Source organism: Cheilinus undulatus, linkage group 9 (genome assembly GCF_018320785.1).
Source record: "Cheilinus undulatus linkage group 9, ASM1832078v1, whole genome shotgun sequence".
Lineage (NCBI taxonomy): Eukaryota > Metazoa > Chordata > Actinopteri > Labriformes > Labridae > Cheilinus > Cheilinus undulatus.
In genome coordinates, this window is record NC_054873.1 from 710727 (window position 1) to 730768 (window position 20042).

General features: G+C 47.4%; 1 protein-coding gene across 1 annotated transcript in view; it reads right to left on the minus strand.

The window, feature by feature from the left end:
• lamb4 (laminin, beta 4) overlaps nt 1-20042 on the minus strand; it is a 42273-nt gene that overhangs the window by 20226 nt on the left and 2005 nt on the right. Inside the window, exons 2-23 of the mRNA XM_041796414.1 lie at nt 18517-18652; nt 16082-16155; nt 15760-15948; nt 15465-15528; nt 13205-13419; nt 12637-12757; nt 10845-11033; nt 10476-10631; nt 10292-10395; nt 9430-9509; nt 8912-9146; nt 8702-8827; nt 5978-6166; nt 5389-5501; nt 2925-3042; nt 2585-2765; nt 2104-2247; nt 1773-2004; nt 1365-1522; nt 1049-1273; nt 738-955; nt 541-637 (exon numbers count right to left, since the gene is read on the minus strand). Of these exons, the coding sequence (XP_041652348.1) occupies nt 541-637; nt 738-955; nt 1049-1273; nt 1365-1522; nt 1773-2004; nt 2104-2247; nt 2585-2765; nt 2925-3042; nt 5389-5501; nt 5978-6166; nt 8702-8827; nt 8912-9146; nt 9430-9509; nt 10292-10395; nt 10476-10631; nt 10845-11033; nt 12637-12757; nt 13205-13419; nt 15465-15528; nt 15760-15948; nt 16082-16155; nt 18517-18652 (3364 nt within the window). The remainder of the gene's footprint in view (nt 1-540; nt 638-737; nt 956-1048; nt 1274-1364; nt 1523-1772; nt 2005-2103; nt 2248-2584; nt 2766-2924; nt 3043-5388; nt 5502-5977; nt 6167-8701; nt 8828-8911; nt 9147-9429; nt 9510-10291; nt 10396-10475; nt 10632-10844; nt 11034-12636; nt 12758-13204; nt 13420-15464; nt 15529-15759; nt 15949-16081; nt 16156-18516; nt 18653-20042) is intronic.

Consider the following 20042-nt stretch of genomic DNA (forward strand, 5'->3'; position numbering starts at 1 on the left):
GACAGGAAGTTTTATTGTGAAAGGTCACATCGGTGGGTATGAGACAGGAAGTTTTATTGTGAAAGGTCACATCGGTTGTTAAGAGACAGGAAGTTTTATTGTGAAAGGTCACATTGGTTGTTAAGAGACAGGAAGTTTTATTGTGAAAGGTCACATCGGTGGGTATGAGACAGGAAGTTTTATTGTGAAAGGTCACATCGGTGGGTATGAGACAGGAAGTTTTATTGTGAAAGGTCACATTGGTTGTTAAGAGACAGGAAGTTTTATTGTGAAAGGTCACATCGGTGGGTATGAGACAGGAAGTTTTATTGTGAAAGGTCACATCGGTGGGTATGAGACAGGAAGTTTTATTGTGAAAGGTCACATCGGTTGTTAAGAGACAGGAAGTTTTATTGTGAAAGGTCACATCGGTGGGTATGAGACAGGAAGTTTTATTGTGAAAGGTCACATCGGTTGTTAAGAGACAGGAAGTTTTATTGTGAAAGGTCACATTGGTTGTTAAGAGACAGGAAGTTTTATTGTGAAAGGTTGATTACTCACAGATACACTGAAGGTCTGGGTTCCCAAAATGATTCTCGCCACATTCGTCACACTGTCTGCCGCCAAACTCAGGACGACACGGACACTGGCCCGTCAGCTGACCACAGAGACGATAAAAAGGGCGGGGTTAGAGAGAGGATGGCGTCTCAGCGAATGATGTTTATCATTTTATGACGTTCACGTGTTCGTCGTGTCACCTTGTCACAGATGTTGGACTCGGCGTTGGCGGGGTCACAGCTGCAGGGTTGACACCCCACCGGACCCTCCAGGTTCCAGAATCCGTCCTCACAGCGGTCACAGAGGGCGCCGCCGGCCCCCGGCCTGCAGGGACACTGACCCGTCCTCCCGTCACAGAAACACGGACTCCCCAGGGGACACTGAGTGACCACGGTCCCTCGCCGGTCACACGAGCACTCTGAGGTCATAACGGGAGGAGGGGTTTGGTTATTTTGACTTCTTAGGAAGTTTTATTGTTTCCATGGTTTCAGGTGTTGACCCTCAGGCTCACCTTTGCACTCCTGGTCCAGGGCGTTGCCATAGTAACCAGGTCTGCAGAGGCTGCAGCGCGGTCCCATGGTGTTGTGGAGGCAGCGCAGACACTCTCCGGTCAGACGGTCGCAGGCGTCGCGGTCGTCGATGTCGATGTTGTTGTTGCACTCACACTCCTCACAGCTGGCCCCCGGCAACGCCAGGTTACCATAGAAACCAGGGCTGCACCTGTCGCAGCGTTCACCTGGGGGAGGTCAGGTGAGGTCAGATGTTGGACACAGACAGTGTCACCTGTGCAGGTGTGTGCGGGGTCAGAGCACAGACTGCGTTCCTACCTGTGTGTCCCTCTCTGCAGACACAGGATGGACTGAGGGATTCTGGGTCTTGAAGGCAGGAAGTGGCAAAGAATCGCCCGCTGCCCTGAATATCTGGACACAAACATGGCTCGCAGGGCCGGCTGGAGGCGGGGTTACCATGGTAACCCTCTACACACCTGCATCAGACACAACAGGGCCATCAGAATCAGAGCATGATGAAACATCCGCCTCAGAAAATGAACCTTCAGAAGATTTTAGTGTTTAAATGGATCTGAATACAGCGTCATTACAGTCCCTGCTGGTGGCCGAATACTTTTGTCCATATAGTGTACCTCTAAACAGGACGTCCCTTAACTAACCCAGTCTGATATTTTAAATTGTTTATGATATTGGTCCTTAGAGGTTTGTAGTGATGTAGACATGAACCTATCACAGCGAGGTCCAGCGGCGTGCTCCCTGCAGTTCAAACACTCTCCCGTCTCTTGGTCGCACTCGTCTGACAGTCCGTGACACTCGCATGCTCGACAGAGCGGGAAACTCCAGAATCCGGTCTGACAGCGATCACAACGGCGACCTGCGGCCTCTGATCGACACGCACACTGACCTCTGACCTGATCGCACATCTCTGACACGGCGCCACGAGGGTCGCAGTCACAGGCTGAGGATAAGAGCGGAGAGACACTAAAACATTTCAAACCTTACAGATCCATCATCTTTAGTTTCACCTCTCTTTGTCAGGCTTCTGTTTTCTACTTACGCTGACAGCCGCTGGGTCCAAAGCCAAACGTCAGCGGTGAACAGGTGTCACAGCAACGGCCAATCACATCGGGTTTACATTCACAGAACCCTCCCAGTTTACTGCAGCTCGGTCCGAGAGAGCCGACCACGTTACACTTACACGCTGACATCAGGAAGAGAAAAGACGGAAAGAAAATAAAGAAAATAGGGAGAAAATTAGGATGAGCATGTTTACTATCAGGTTAAAACCTGGAGCTTAATCCTGGCTTTCTATTGGCTAAGAAGAGAGGACGCTCCAGAGATATACTGATCAAAGGAACCAGACAGCAGCAAACCACTGAGCCAGCTAGAGGCTTTACAGAAGGACGTCAGGAGCAGGATGGAGAAACAATGCCATCTGCTTACTGATTGGTGTTTATAATCTTACCAATGGCTCCATTTTTGATTCGTGTTTATAAACTTATGAAAGGTTCTGTTGTTGATTCGTGTTTATAACTTACGAACAGCTCCTTTATTGATCCGTGCTGACATGCTCTTGATGAGCCCCTCGCAGCCCTCGGGTATGGCGTCCTGTGGGCTGAGCTCAGCAGCCAATCCAATGCAGCGGAAGCGTCTGAAAGAGTCGATGTCACTCTGGGAGCAGAAGTCCTGGACGGACTCGATACTGGGTATCAGACCGATCTAAAGACAAGAACAGTGAGGAATGATTCATGTAAACAACACCTAACCCCGACCCTCTGCAGTGATTTGTTACTGATGTTCTGTTCTAATTGGACAGGGCTGCTTGGGGGTGGGTCCAGCGACCTGTCAATCATCCAAAAGGATTGTAGACTTCCTCACCGAATCGATCAGGATGTGTGACGATGAGTCATCGGGTCCAGGCTGTTTGCTGAAAACAATGTCGATGAGATAACGACCGCCAGCATTCAGACACACCGGCAACTCCAGGACACCACCTCTGAGGGTGAACCATTAACAACCAATCAACAAACAGTAAACAAACAATCAACAAACAGTCAACAAACAATCAACAAACAGTCAACAAACAGTAAACAAACAATCAACAAACAGTCAACAAACAGTAAACAAACAATCAACAAACAGTCAACAAACAGTAAACAACCAATCAACAAACAGTAAACAAACAATCAACAAACAGTCAACAAACAGTAAACAAACAATCAACAAACAGTCAACAAACAGTAAACAAACAATCAACAAACAGTCAACAAACAGTAAACAAACAATCAACAAACAGTCAACAAACAGTAAACAAACAATCAACAAACAGTAAACAAACAATCAACAAACAGTCAACAAACAGTAAACAAACAATCAACAAACAGTAAACAAACAATCAACAAACAGTCAACAAACAGTAAACAAACAATCAACAAACAGTAAACAAACAGTAAACAAACAATCAACAAACAGTCAACAAACAATCAACAAACAGTAAACAAACAATCAACAAACAGTCAACAAACAGTAAACAAACAATCAACAAACAGTCAACAAACAGTAAACAAACAATCAACAAACAGTAAACAACCAATCAACAAACAGTAAACAAACAGTAAACAAACAATCAACAAACAGTAAACAAACAATCAACAAACAGTCAACAAACAGTAAACAAACAATCAACAAACAGTAAACAAACAGTAAACAAACAATCAACAAACAGTCAACAAACAGTAAACAAACAATCAACAAACAGTAAACAACCAATCAACAAACAGTAAACAAACAGTAAACAAACAGTCAACAAACAGTAAACAAACAATAAACAAACAGTCAACAAACAATCAACAAACAGTAAACAAACAATCAACAAACAGTAAACAACCAATCAACAAACAGTAAACAAACAATCAACAAACAGTCAACAAACAGTAAACAACCAATCAACAAACAGTCAACAAACAGTAAACAACCAATCAACAAACAGTAAACAAACAGTAAACAAACAATCAACAAACAGTAAACAAACAATCAACAAACAGTCAACAAACAGTAAACAACCAATCAACAAACAGTCAACAAACAGTAAACAACCAATCAACAAACAGTAAACAAACAGTAAACAAACAATCAACAAACAGTAAACAAACAATCAACAAACAGTCAACAAACAGTAAACAACCAATCAACAAACAGTAAACAAACAGTCAACAAACAGTAAACAAACAATAAACAAACAGTCAACAAACAATCAACAAACAGTAAACAAACAATCAACAAACAGTAAACAACCAATCAACAAACAGTAAACAAACAATCAACAAACAGTCAACAAACAGTAAACAACCAATCAACAAACAGTCAACAAACAGTAAACAACCAATCAACAAACAGTAAACAAACAGTAAACAAACAATCAACAAACAGTAAACAAACAATCAACAAACAGTCAACAAACAGTAAACAACCAATCAACAAACAGTAAACAAACAATCAACAAACAGTCAACAAACAGTAAACAACCAATCAACACACAGTCAACAAACAGTAAACAACCAATCAACAAACAGTAAACAAACAATCAACAAACAGTCAACAAACAGTAAACAACCAATCAACAAACAGTCAACAAACAGTAAACAACCAATCAACAAACAGTAAACAAACAATCAACAAACAGTCAACCAACAGTAAACAACCAATCAACAAACAGTAAACAAACAATCAACAAACAGTCAACAAACAGTAAACAACCAATCAACACACAGTCAACAAACAGTAAACAACCAATCAACAAACAGTAAACAAACAGTAAACAAACAGTCAACAAACAGTAAACAAACAATCAACAAACAGTAAACAAACAATCAACAAACAGTAAACAAACAATAAACAAACAGTAAACAAACAATAAACAAACAATCAACAAACAGTAAACAAACAACAAACTAACAGTAAACAAACAATAAACACCAATTAACAAACAACAATCAAACAATAAACAAACAAACAAGGATAAGAACCAATACACAAACAATTAACAACTAAAAAAGAAACAGTGAACAATCAAGGATAAACAAACAATAAACTAACAATAAACAAAAAAGGATAAACAATTAAAAACAAGGATCAACAAACAATAAACAAATGATTAACTAACAGTAAACAAACAACAAACAAACAAACAACAAACAAACAATAAACAAAGACAAACAAACAAGAAACAAACAAAGATAAAAAATAAACAAACAACAATCAAACAATGAACACGTTCATGAGCTGTGTGATGCAACCAAAGTAAACAAATAAACAAACTCTGTGGTCACTGATGATGACTCACCTTGCGTTTCCAGGAAGTACCAGAGTTTGACTTCCTGTTGGGGGGCTGCTGCAGCGTCCGTCGCCTGGCGACAGTGTAGCGATGCTGACTGAAGCCAGCCAGTCAGATGGAGCCTGCAGGAAAACGTCCAGAGTTACCCCCGTGATGTAATTTTAGCCCCACTGGGACTGGTCCCCACTGTTGTTTATCTACAGAACCTACCGGGGCGTCTACCCTCTCACAGGACGTGTATGGAAATGCAGACATGGGGAAACGATAGGGCTAGGAAGGTGTCAACTTTACTGCACATGTAAATACGAAGCAACAAAGGTGATTGTGTTGTTCCTGACTAGGTATCAAACCCCGGGCCCACCACTGAATCAAGAGGCCCTTTGGAGACCCCTGTAGGTGTCACCTGAGAGATGGTATCCACTCTTAAAGGTGGATCTTACCAGAAGCTCTGGGTCGTTCTTCACAATCACCGCCTGTGTGCAGACTGACATTTCTTTACAAAAAAAAAAACCTTGTTGGCTGACAGAAGTCTCGATTTCATTATTCACCACCCCTTTAACAAATCCAGATCCCTGACTCATCCCTTACTGCTCCTCACCTCTGGCTCGTAGCGAACCACCAGCTGGTAATCCAACGATGATGGAAGGTTGTCCACGGTGAATCTCAGCCCCGCCCCCTCTAGCACCCTGACCAGTCCCAGGCCGGTCCAGGTGACAGGGCGACCAGGTGGCCGCTGACGAGGGATGATCTGCAGGGCATGACCTGGATCCAGAGGGATGGTGGTCTGCTGCAAAATGTCATAAATCTAGTCTTAGATAAAAACTCGTACAACTAAAGCAACGACTGATGGAGCAGAGGGGAGGAACCCTCAGGAGGTTACACAGAGGAGGAACCCTCAGGAGGTTACATGGAGGAGGAACCCTCAGGAGGTTACATGGAGGAGGAACCCTCAGGAGGTTACACCGAGGAGGAACCCTCAGGAGGTTACACAGAGGTGGAACCCTCAGGAGGTTACACAGAGGAGGAACCCTCAGGAGGTTACACAGAGGAGGAACCCTCAGGAGGTTACATGGAGGAGGAACCCTCAGGAGGTTACACAGAGGAGGAACCCTCAGGAGGTTACACAGAGGTGGAACCCTCAGGAGGTTACACAGAGGAGGAACCCTCAGGAGGTTACATGGAGGAGGAACCCTCAGGAGGTTACACGGAGGAGGAACCCTCAGGAGGTTACACGGAGGTGGAACCCTCGGGAGGTTACACGGAGGTGGAACCCTCGGGAGGTTACACAGAGGAGGAACCCTCGGGAGGTTACACAGAGGTGGAACCCTCGGGAGGTTACACGGAGGAGGAACCCTCAGGAGGTTACACGGAGGAGGAACCCTCAGGAGGTTACATGGAGGAGGAACCCTCAGGAGGTTACATGGAGGAGGAACCCTCAGGAGGTTACACGGAGGAGGAACCCTCAGGAGGTTACATGGAGGAGGAACCCTCAGGAGGTTACACAGAGGAGGAACCCTCAGGAGGTTACATGGAGGAGGAACCCTCAGGAGGTTACACAGAGGAGGAACCCTCAGGAGGTTACACAGAGGAGGAACCCTCAGGAGGTTACATGAAGGAGGAACACTCAGGAGGTTACATGGAGGAGGAACCCTCAGGAGGTTACACAGAGGAGGAACCCTCAGGAGGTTACACGGAGGAGGAACCCTCAGGAGGTTACACAGAGGAGGAACCCTCAGGAGGTTACATGGAGGAGGAACCCTCAGGAGGTTACACAGAGGAGGAACCCTCAGGAGGTTACATGGAGGAGGAACCCTCAGGAGGTTACACAGAGGAGGAACCCTCAGGAGGTTACATGGAGGAGGAACCCTCAGGAGGTTACACAGAGGAGGAACCCTCAGGAGGTTACATGAAGGAGGAACCCTCAGGAGGTTACACAGAGGAGGAACCCTCAGGAGGTTACACAGAGGAGGAACCCTCAGGAGGTTACACAGAGGAGGAACCCTCAGGAGGTTACATGGAGGAGGAACACTCAGGAGGTTACATGGAGCAGGAACCTTCAGGAGGTTACATGGAGCAGGAACCCTCAGGAGGTTACACAGAGGAGGAACCCTCAGGAGGTTACATGGAGGAGGAACCTTCAGGAGGTTACATGGAGGAGGAACCCTCAGGAGGTTACATGGAGGAGGAACCTTCAGGAGGTTACACAGAGGAGGAACCCTCAGGAGGTTACATGGAGGAGGAACCCTCAGGAGGTTACATGGAGGAGGAACCCTCAGGAGGTTACACAGAGGAGGAACCCTCAGGAGGTTACACAGAGGAGGAACCCTCAGGAGGTTACACAGAGGAGGAACCCTCAGGAGGTTACATGGAGGAGGAACCCTCAGGAGGTTACATGGAGGAGGAACCCTCAGGAGGTTACATGGAGGAGGAACCCTCAGGAGGTTACATGAAGGAGGAACCCTCAGGAGGTTACATGGAGGAGGAACCCTCAGGAGGTTACACAGAGGAGGAACCCTCAGGAGGTTACACAGAGGAGGAACCCTCAGGAGGTTACACAGAGGAGGAACCCTCAGGAGGTTACACAGAGGAGGAACCCTCAGGAGGTTACATGAAGGAGGAACCCTCAGGAGGTTACATGGAGGAGGAACCCTCAGGAGGTTACACAGAGGAGGAACCCTCAGGAGGTTACATGGAGGAGGAACCCTCAGGAGGTTACATGGAGGAGGAACCTTCAGGAGGTTACACAGAGGAGGAACCCTCAGGAGGTTACATGGAGGAGGAACCCTCAGGAGGTTACACAGAGGAGGAACCCTCAGGAGGTTACATGAAGGAGGAACCCTCAGGAGGTTACACAGAGGAGGAACCCTCAGGAGGTTACACAGAGGAGGAACCCTCAGGAGGTTACATGAAGGAGGAACCCTCAGGAGGTTACATGAAGGAGGAACCCTCAGGAGGTTACATGAAGGAGGAACCCTCAGGAGGTTACACAGAGGAGGAACCCTCAGGAGGTTACATGAAGGAGGAACCCTCAGGAGGATACACAGAGGAGGAACCCTCAGGAGGTTACACAGAGGAGGAACCCTCAGGAGGTTACACAGAGGAGGAACCCTCAGGAGGTTACATGAAGGAGGAACCCTCAGGAGGTTACATGGAGGAGGAACCCTCAGGAGGTTACATGGAGGAGGAACCTTCCCTGCCTCTACCAGTGACCATTATTACTAGCAAGGGCAGAGATAATATCAGATAGGTTCTCAGGTCAAATTCAGCCATCCTACTGGTGGAAACAAAAGCAGAGAAACAGGAAGTGAATCAGACATCTCACCTGTCTCCTGCGGCGAGCGAGTCGGCGAGCCCTTCGCACCAAAATGACTCGTCCGTTAGTGAACTTAAAGTCGAAACCCTGCTCCCTGTAGTACTTCTCACACTCTGGCAACACGACCGGGTTCAACTGGAAATACAACAATAACGGCGTGATGACTCAGCAGGATGTGAAACACACGTTCTCAGCAAAGTACTTTTCACTGCTGCACACCAGAGGAGACGACGGAGGAAGAGTCGCAACAGGAGGCGTCGGAGGATGAGGAGTGAAATATGGCGATGGAGGAAGAGTCGGAGGAGGAGGGGCCCTGTCATACAGTGGAGCGGCGAGCTCCGCCTCATACAGGAAGTAGTCCAGCAGAGGCAGAAAGTGGCCAGGAGCAGGTTCAGAGCAGCGCCGCCCCACCATGTTGGGTAAACAGTGGCACTGTCCGTTCTCTGGAGAACACCTGTGCAGGTAAGACGTACTTTAAAGGGTTAACACATTTATAAGTGGACATTAGCTTCTCAAAAACAAAGTTATTCTGTTTTCAGCCGGTCATTTCCATGTAGGCGTGGCCTCCAGGCCGCTGTAGGGGACGAGTAAGGGCACCTGTACTTACTGGTGCAGACGTTTTTACACTTCACTCTACCAGTTCTAGTTTAATTCACCGTCCGTGGAAAGTTTAAAGATTTACAGACAAACTCATAGAAACCTGAATTCATGATTAAAGACTAAAAAGCCAAACTCACGTGCTGCTGTGAGCTCCTCCAATGTCGCAGTCACACGGTGAACACCTGAACACAGAGTTACCTAGACCCCAGAACCCGGACTGAACACCGAACAGAGACATGAGCTCAGGATTAGAACATTTCAGAACAAAATATCAACCACAATTACATTTCAGTCATTAAATCACACTCTCCATAAAAACAGGAGCAGGTGGAGGTGAAAAACTTTGTTCATCAAACCATTTAAATAAAGTTTAAGAGCAGTGTTACTCAACCAAAGAGCCAAACTGTTGAAAAATATATTTGCAAGAGCCACAATCTAAGTGGTGAAAAGTGGCGATTAAAAAAAGTTAAGGGTGGCAAAAATGGTCAAAAAGCAGCAAACCAAATAATTCAAATAAAGTGGCAAAAACAGTGCAGCTTTGAAAAAAAAGAGTGAAAATGATTAGAAATGTGCAAAAAGTGGCATTTAATTGCAAACCACAGCTTAAGTGGGCAAAAAAATGTCAAAAAGTTGCAAAAAGCAGGATGAAAGTGTCAAAAATTGGCTTAAAGCAGTAAACACTGAATTAAAGTAGCACAAAATAGCAAGTAAGGGTGATGGAAATATGCAGACAAAAAATAGAAGAGAATTTAAGCCCACTGTGTAAGTGTGGGAAACAAACTCATTAATCTGACTTGCAGTGGATAGTTTCTGAGGTCAGATTTTACTTCTTAAAGTTTCCTGGGGGAGTAAAATTTTAAATTAAGACACAAAAGAGCCACATGTTGAGTATCACTGCTTTAGGGTTTTTAGGCTTTCTTATAAATGCTGAATTAGCAGGTTTTAGTGATTGTAGTTCCATGCAGTGGCCACCGGGGGGCAGTGAGTGAGGGAACCTACCACACATCGATCACACAGCGGTCCAGCAGCAAAACGGTTGCACTCACAGCTTCCTGTCAGAGGATCACATGACCGGACGCTCCCCACAGGATGACACCTGCACGCTGAAACACAGGGAAACATTAAACCCAAACAGGAAGCCCTTCTTCTTCTTCTGGACTTAAAATAAAGGTTGACTCATCACCTTGACAGCCCGCCAGGTCCTCTGCTCTCAGACCAAAGAATCCAGGTTTACAGCGGTCGCAGCGCTGACCCTCCACATTTTCTTTACAGACACACTGACCACTCAGAGCGTCGCACAGACCGCCGCCCTCAGACCCCGCCTGGTCGCAGTCACACGCTGAAATACCAGAAAAAAGGGCGGGATAATTAGGATTATTGATTATCTATGAGTTAAAATCAGTTACAGGACAACGGTGTTTGGAGATGACCCAGATCCAGAGAAATCCCTTTAGATGATCCTGGTTCAGGTCTGACAGACGTTAGAACCTGAATGTGGTTCTTTAGAACCTCATGGAGTTAAATCACTGAAACTAAAACCACATCAGCGTACGTATGCAGGCCTGCGGGTCATCTGAGGCTCTCTGAGGGTCCTGGTACAGGAAAGGTCGACAGCGTTCACACTGAGGCCCCGCCCTGTTATTCCGGCAGTCGTCACAAACGCCACCGCTAACGCCGCCGCTGGCGTCAAAACGAGCAACATCAAAGTGACAGGAGTCAGAGTGGCCATGGCAGTTACATCCTGAGGAGACGAGAGAAAGATGAAGTTAGTCAGTCCACACACCGGAGCGGAGACCTCCACACACCCGGAGACCTCCACACGCCCGGAACCCTCCACACACCGGAGACCTCCACACCCGGAACCCTCCACACACCCGGAGACCTCCACACATCCCGGAGACCTCCACATCCCGGAGAACCTCCACATGCCCCAGAGACCTCCACATACCCGGAGACCTCCACACGCCCCGGAGACCTCCACACGCCCCGGAGACCTCCACACATCCCGGAGACCTCCACACCCCCTGGAGACCTCCACACGCCCCGGAGACCTCCACACGCCCCGGAGACCTCCACACGCCCCGGAGACCTCCACACGCCCCGGAGACCTCCACACGCCCCGGAACCCTCCACACGCCCCGGAGACCTCCACACGCCCCGGAACCCTCCACACACCCCGGAGACCTCCACACACCCCGGAACCCTCCACACACCCCGGAGACCTCCACACATCCCGGAGACCTCCACACATCCCGGAGACCTCCACATGCCCCAGAGACCTCCACATGCCCCGGAGACCTCCACACGCCCCGGAACCCTCCACACGCCCCGGAGACCTCCACACGCCCCGGAACCCTTCACACACCCCGGAGACCTCCACACACCCTGGAGACCTCCACATGCCCCGGAGACCTCCACACACCCCGGAGACCTCCACACACCCCGGAGACCTCCACACATCCCGGAGACCTCCACACATCCCGGAGACCTCCACATGCCCCAGAGACCTCCACATGCCCCGGAGACCTCCACATGCCCCGGAGACCTCCACACGCCCCGGAGACCTCCACACGCCCCGGAGACCTCCACACGCCCCGGAGACCTCCACATGCCCCGGAGACCTCCACACGCCCCGGAGACCTCCACACATCCCGGAGACCTCCACACACCCTGGAGACCTCCACATGCCCCGGAGACCTCCACACGCCCCGGAGACCTCCACACGCCCCGGAGACCTCCACACGCCCCGGAGACCTCCACATGCCCCGGAGACCTCCACACGCCCCGGAGACCTCCACACGCCCCGGAGACCTCCACACGCCCTGGAGACCATCACACGCCCTGGAGACCTCCACATGCCCCAAAGACCTCCACAAGGAGGTGACCAGGAGCCCTGAAGACCTCATGAAGGAGGCGACCAGGGTCCCAAAGACCTCCACAGGAAGGCCACCAGGGGCCTCAAAGCCCTCCTTAAGGAGGAGACCAGGAACCTGGTACCTAACAGATACCAGCCTGAACCACTGGTTGAAGTCCTGGTTCTGTGTGGAGTTGCATGTTTGGGTCTCTTGGTTCTCTGGCTTCATATCTTTATCATAAATGGTGACTCTAAATTGCCCGTAGGTGTGAGTGTGAGCATGCTTGGTTGTTTATATGTCAGCCCTGTGATTGGCTGATGCCCAGTCCAAGGAAGACCTCTGTTTTCAGAAAGACCAGCCTACATGTGGACTCGGGGTCAGCCACCACTGATGGAGGAGTTTCCAGACATACTGGTCCATGTGTAAAAACACATCCTGTCCTGTATTTGGCTCAGAACTTAAATCAACCGTTAATACTGGATCTCTTACTCCTGCAGATGCCGGCCGTATTTTCTCCTCCTGGCCTCCAGGGGGAGTCGTGGTGAAAGTCCTGGCATCTCTCACAGTTCTCTCCAGCCGTGTTGTGCTGACAAACACATCGACCATGAACCTGAAAGACAGAAGACACATGAACCAAGTCCAAACCAGGACCCGGTCTATAGACCAAGGTAATCCTTAATCCTCCGTGTGGACACGCCCTGATCTGCTGTATTCTGCTAGTACTCTGAAACCGTCTTTATTCACGTCCAGCTGCACTCAGAGTGAGGGGACTGTGGTTCTGTTAGAGATTATTAGTCTCAGTGATAGGAAACGGTCTTCATTTGGGACCAGTTTGGCTTTTTTAGATCTTAAAACAACAAATAAATGTAAAAATAGGGGACAGTCTGTCAAACAAGAGCTCTGAATCTTCTGACAACAGAAGGTTTAAATAGAGAAGCTCCACACCTGTAGCTGACGGATTTACAGTTTCTAAACAAAAATATCTAGAATTATTCTCAGACCCATGACAGGAGGTAAACGGGGTCAAAGGGGGATTCAGGCCCGTCCTGGTCCCTACCATGCCGGTCTGGGTGAAGGCGTCTCCTCGTCCCGGGTCCACGGGCGTGCACTGGCTGGCGTGTCCGTTACAGAAGCAGCTTCCTCTGACCACCATGTTATAGAGGGCGTAGTAATATTTATCCTGAGGGTTCCTACGGCGACGGGACAGCAGGGTGTCGCCCAGCGTGAAGAGGCGAGTGAAGTTGATCCGGATGTTTGTCAGCGTGATGAGATCTAGAAGACAGAAAACAAATGTGTTTGAGTTGAGCTGCAGTCTGTGGGCTCATGTCTTTAGATCTCAAACCTTCATGAACACTTTAGCAGAGATAATTCTGTTTAAAGCAGGAGGACAATCAGACCTTCATACCAGCATCAACAAGCCTGCAGAGGTTCAGTAACAGCAGAGAGCTCCTCTACATCAGACTGGAGCTAACATGGAGGGTAGCTCCACGGCATCCTCTGACAGAGAGCTGAGCTTCAGTGTAGACGTCATTAGGATGAAATGCTGAGGATCTCAACATATTGATCTTCTTCTTCTTCTTCTTCTTCTTCTTCCGTATGTTTTTTGGCACTTTTCACAGTCTCCACAGTTTGTCCAATTCTCATCGTTCAACTTTTATCATGTTCAGCATGTTCAGGAGAAGTGTGTTTGTATTTTTCACATTTCTAACTCTTGTACTTTTTACAATATTTTACATTTTCCACAGTTTTTGGCCCCATTCAAATCAATGGAAGATTTCTGCAGTTCTGCCCAAAACTGCTTCAACTTTGAGATTCTACAGATTCTGCATACTTCCACTTACAGACTTCATTTTTGCTTTAAAACGTAGACAAACTCTTCAGCTATTCAACACGTCTTCAGCTTTTAGTTATCTTCTACAGTTTTTGAGATTTCACAGTTTAAGCAACACAAACTTTTGGGGTTTTACACAGAAAAAGTCAGACCTTAGAGTGCGTGACATCATCAGTCAGAGTGCAGCAGCCTGCTGGTACGGCCGAAGAAGACTCCTGAACAAACTTCCATAAAATCCACAAACTTCACTCCACAGACATAAAAAAGGTATCAAAACGGAGGAAATCTTGTCCCGCTACTGTCAAACCAAGAACCAAAGCCATGTCATGCACAGTTTTGGCGTGAGAGGACCAACTGTCCCAAGAACAACGAAATCTCCTCCATCTGCTGCAATAATATGGATTCTGAGACTTTGGTCTTCAGACTCAGAAAGACACTCTTTTTTAGATCACTCTTGTATCATGAGTTTTCGCTTCCCAGACATAAAAACACATCACCACGTTCATCAGCTTCTGCTGATTCTCACGATACCTTTGGTTTTCTCCTAGGTTTAACAAGTACATCTTAAATTGATGTTATTTGAGTGCATGTTCTGACCTCTCCAGCCTGTTTTCTGAGCCCACTTTAACTGAAACTATCAGGTGTGACTAATTAGCTTTGATCTCAGCTGTGATGTCATACAGGCATTCGTTACCATAGCAACCTAGGAGTCCTACACACACATACAAAGCCACGCTTTAACATTGTCCATAACTATAACATACATGTGGCTTTAATGAAGACATTTAAAGCTCTCATCTTCACCTGATAAAATAACAATGTGCTTCTCTGTAATTATTCACATTTTCCACCAATCAGGGGTAAACATTTGTGTTCTGTTGGTGCCCCCTATGGGTCGGGATGAAAATAACTCCAGGGGTTTATTTCCAACCTTGCCCTTTCAATCTGTCCCAAGATTTATGATGATGGGACAAATTCTTAGTTATAGCTGATTTCAGTTATGCCCCGCCCACTCAGAGTTTATTGGTTGGTTCTTCAAAACAAATAAGGAAATCAGAAAAATGCTCTGACCGATGAGTCAGCAAACCTGGTACCAGTCAAACCAGTCCAGCTTTATAACACACTGAACTGGTCACCAGTGGTACGGTTCAAGTCAGTCTGAGGTGAAAGGGTGAGGCCGCTGTAAATGGGCTAGTCTGTCCTTAACCACAGCGCCCCCATCTGGCAGATCAGGTTCATATTTGTGGTGGAGCTGGAGCCCAGGATGTCCTGTTAGACTGGCAGGTTTCAGGACTCTAAAATATTCTACCACAGTCTGGCTGTTTCTGACAGATTAGTCATTTCTCACCCAATAACTTCACAGACCTGAGGTCATTCATTCTGTTTCCATGGTTACCTGCAGGTCAACAGACCTACTGACACCTGTATAACTGTAACACAAAGCTGACAGCCAATCAGAGAGCAGGATTAGCTGATGTCACCTGACCTTGAATGTTTGCTGCGTACGGGTTTTCAATTTCAAAGATGGGATCGAGAGCTTTCAGCACCACCTGGTGGACAGACGGAGAAAAACGCTGTTAAACTACTTTAAACAAACATGAGGAAAAAAACAGCATAAAAATAATATCAATAATAATAATAAAAATAAAACAATATTTTTGAAGATTAAAAAATAAAGACTCAGAGAATCTGAGGGAGAAAAAGAATTAAAGAAATGATCATTGAAAACATTTACTTGGTTGATTGTGTTGAATAAAAACATTTTTACAGATTTGAATCACCTCTCCCTCTGTAGATGGCTCTGACCCCGAGTATCGGCCGTCACAGATGACATCATCCACGCTGTCCGCCGGCTCGGCCGACGCTGACGGGAAGTGAAGCAAACAATCTTCAGCAAAATAACGGAAAACTTTCCAAGTTTGTCCAAAATCCTTGGAACGTTCCACCAACATGGCCGCCGGACGGAAACTCTGCAGAGACAGGAAGTGACATCAGAAGGTGGTTAATGGACTAAAGGTGATATCCCAGGTGTGAATGATCAATAATCTCAGGTCTGAGAGTCTTTAAGGGTCTAGGTGATGGTCCAAGGTCATGAACGCGTACCTTGAAGGTCAGGACCAGGTGACTGAACTGGAACACGGTCTCCAGGTCTAGCCTGATGCTGACCTCATGGACTCCTGCAGAGGACAGAGGGGGAGGTCAGGACAGGTGAGAGGTCATGATTGGACGTTTCCACATGAGGCTGTGGGATAGCTCCGCCTCCTTCCTTAGTGTTCCTCAGACCCAGACCTCTGTCCTTCTCCCTTAGACGCTGGTTGTCTCTGGATGGTCTAAAAACTCTGCTAGCAAAGGGAATTTTATTCTGGTTGGACTGGGAGTGTTGGGAAATTTATTAACTTTGAGTAAGATTCTCTTAGGCAGATCCACTGCCTGGGCTCAAACCAGACCATACTGGGCTGCTCTAGGCTCAAACCAGACCATACTGGGCTGCTCTAGGCTCAAACCAGACCATACTGGGCTGCTCTAGGCTCAAACCAGACCATACTGGGCTGCTCTAGGCTTAGACCAGACCATACTGGGCTGCTCTAGGCTCAAACCAGACCATACTGGGCTGCTCTAGGCTCAAACCAGACCATACTGGGCTGCTCTAGGCTTAGACCAGACCATACTGGGCTGCTCTAGGCTCAAACCAGACCATACTGGGCTGCTCTAGGCTCAAACCAGACCATACTGGGCTGCTCTAGGCTCAAACCAGACCATACTGGGCTGCTCTAGGCTTAGACCAGACCATACTGGGCTGCTCTAGGCTCAAACCAGACCATACTGGGCTGCTCTAGGCTCAAACCAGACCATACTGGGCTGCTCTAGGCTTAGACCAGACCATACTGGGCTGCTCTAGGCTCAAACCAGACCATACTGGGCTGCTCTAGGCTCAAACCAGACCATACTGGGCTGCTCTAGGCTCAAACCAGACCATACTTAAGCTGCTCTAGGCTCAAACCAGACCATACTGGGCTGCTCTAGGCTCAAACCAGACCATACTGGGCTGCACTAGGCTCAAACCAGACCATACTGGGCTGCACTAGGCTCAAACCAGACCATACTGGGCTGCACTAGGCTTACACCAGCCTGTACTTAAGCTGCTCTAGGCTTAGACCAGACCATACTGGGCTGCTCTAGGCTCAAACCAGACCATACTGGGCTGCTCTAGGCTCAAACCAGACCATACTGGGCTGCTCTAGGCTTAGACCAGACCATACTGGGCTGCTCTAGGCTCAAACCAGACCATACTGGGCTGCTCTAGGCTCAAACCAGACCATACTTAAGCTGCTCTAGGCTCAAACCAGACCATACTGGGCTGCTCTAGGCTCAAACCAGACCATACTGGGCTGCACTAGGCTCAAACCAGACCATACTGGGCTGCACTAGGCTCAAACCAGACCATACTGGGCTGCACTAGGCTTACACCAGCCTGTACTTAAGCTGTTCTAGGCTTAGACCAGACCATACTGGGCTGCTCTAGGCTTAGACCAGCCTGTACTTAAGCTGCTCTAGGCTTAGACCAGCCTATACTTAAGCTGCTCTAGGCTTAGACCAGCCTATACTTAAGCTGCTCTAGGCTTAGACCAGCCTATACTTAAGCTGCTCTAGGCTTAGACCAGCCTATACTTAAGCTGCTCTAGGCTTAGACCAGCCTATACTTAAGCTGCTCTAGGCTTAGACCAGCCTATACTTAAGCTGCTCTAGGCTTAGACCAGCCTATACTTAAGCTGGTCTAGGCTTAGACCAGCCTATACTTAAACTGCTCTAGGCTTAGACCAGACCGTACTTAAGCTGCTCTAGGCTTAGACCAGCACTTTCTTCAGCTGGTCTAGGCTTAGACCAGCCTATACTTAAGCTGCTCTAGGCTTAGACCAGACCGTACTTAAGCTGGTCTAGGCTTAGACCAGCCTATACTTAAGCTGCTCTAGGCTCAAACCAGACCATACTTAAGCTGGTCTAGGCTTAGACCAGCCTATACTTAAGCTGCTCTAGGCTTAGACCAGACCGTACTTAAGCTGCTCTAGGCTTAGACCAGCACTTTCTTCAGCTGGTCTAGGCTTAGACCAGCCTATACTTAAGCTGGTCTAGGCTTAGACCAGACCGTACTTAAGCTGCTCTAGGCTTAGACCAGCCTATACTTAAGCTGCTCTAGGCTTAGACCAGACCGTACTTAAGCTGGTCTAGGCTTAGACCAGACCGTACTTAAGCTGCTCTAGGCTTAGACCAGCCTATACTTAAGCTGCTCTAGGCTTAGACCAGCACTTTCTTTAGCTGGTCTAGGCTTAGACCAGCACTTTCTTTAGCTGGTCTAGGCTTAGACCAGCACTTTCTTTAGCTGGTCTAGGCTTAGACCAGCACTTTCTTCAGCTGGTCTAGGCTTAGACCAGCACTTTCTTTAGCTGGTCTAGGCTTAGACCAGCACTTTCTTCAGCTGGTCTAGGCTTAGACCAGCCTGTACTTCAGCTGCTCTAGGATTGGACCTGTTTTAAACTCACCGTTCTCGGACTGCCACCACTTCAGCTTCCTTTCAGGGTCAAAGGTCGTGATAACATTCTCAATGCAGTGGCTGTTGGGGTTGCTATGGCGACTGTAAGGCAGCCTGGAGTCACATGTGAAGCATTTCTGTTCCTCCTGATGGAGACACCAGTAACCAACATCATCAATATGCTACAGCAGTGGTTCTCAACTGGTGGGTAGGGACCCAACAATGGGTCGTGGATATTTAACTGGGAGAAAAACTGCACCATGCCGTCTGTGAGAGTCTGACATGCATATTTGGTCCTTTTCATTGTTTTGTGACACCTTTTGTACTGTCTGAGGCCCAAGCACTATTATTATTACTATTATTTTTTTTTTATGAAATACATCAAACCAAAAAAATCTGCAACATTTGGGTCACAGTTCTCCTGGAGGAGTGGATGGTGAGTTCCCATGACCCAACCAGTGGAGAACCACTGCTCTACAGGTTAAACACGTATCAAACCAACCAGTCATTATCAAAGAAATCATCATATCATCCTTTTATTTTCCATAATCATCCAGCATCATTCTGTGGTTTTATTTTGAAAATCCCCAGTGCTTTTATTTTGGTGAACTGTGTTTGAGAGGGTGAAGGAAAAAAAAGAGACGGAAACATGCAGGAATGAAGAGAAGAAGAAGAAATGAAAGAAATGATTCCTGGGGGTGGAAAGAGATAATAACGGACAGATCAGAACACGCCTGAGTATGAAAGTCAGAGACAGAGCCAGAGACACGTCGATCACACGCTAAACACACACAACCAACACACTGACAGCAGCGGGATCACTGAGTAAACGGAACAACTGTTCTTTATCCAGGAACACCTCCGAGACCCTGGGACTGTAGATCACACAGAGTCTGGGTTTAAAGCCAGCCTGGGCTTCATCTCTGCTCTGTTCATCTCCTTATTTAACGCTACAGGATTCAATCATGATGGCCGCCGGACAGCAACACCATGACGCTGCCCTGCCGGCCTCACCTTAACCTTTACATTTCTTAACGCCGTCCCGGTCAGCCAGCAACCTGAACAAGTACACCAGAATACTCTGATTATCATCGCTGACACTTCCATCCATGACTGTAGACCCATGAAGAATAGATGCTGTTCTCAGCGCTCAAGAGAAGGAGGAGAACTTCAAGACAACACTGGAATATGTTCCACTGGAGTCCTTCAGTACAAACTGACAAAATACACCAAACATCAGCATCCCTCATCTCTCTATCTTCATTAGAACTTTCTGTTCCTCATGTTGGCTGTCCTTGGTTGGCAACTTTAGGAGAACTGGGTGGAACTGGTGAGGAGCCGACCGCGGCCGACCATGTGGGAAAAAGTCACCAACATCCCCAGCTTCACCAACATTCCATCTTCTGATGATCCTGTAAATCTAATTAAAAATTCCATCCACTGCTGTTAGACACCATTTCTAAAACTTTTAGAACATCCCACTCTCTGTCTCTGATGACATCATTCTATAAAGCTCTTTAGAGTCAAAAACATTCC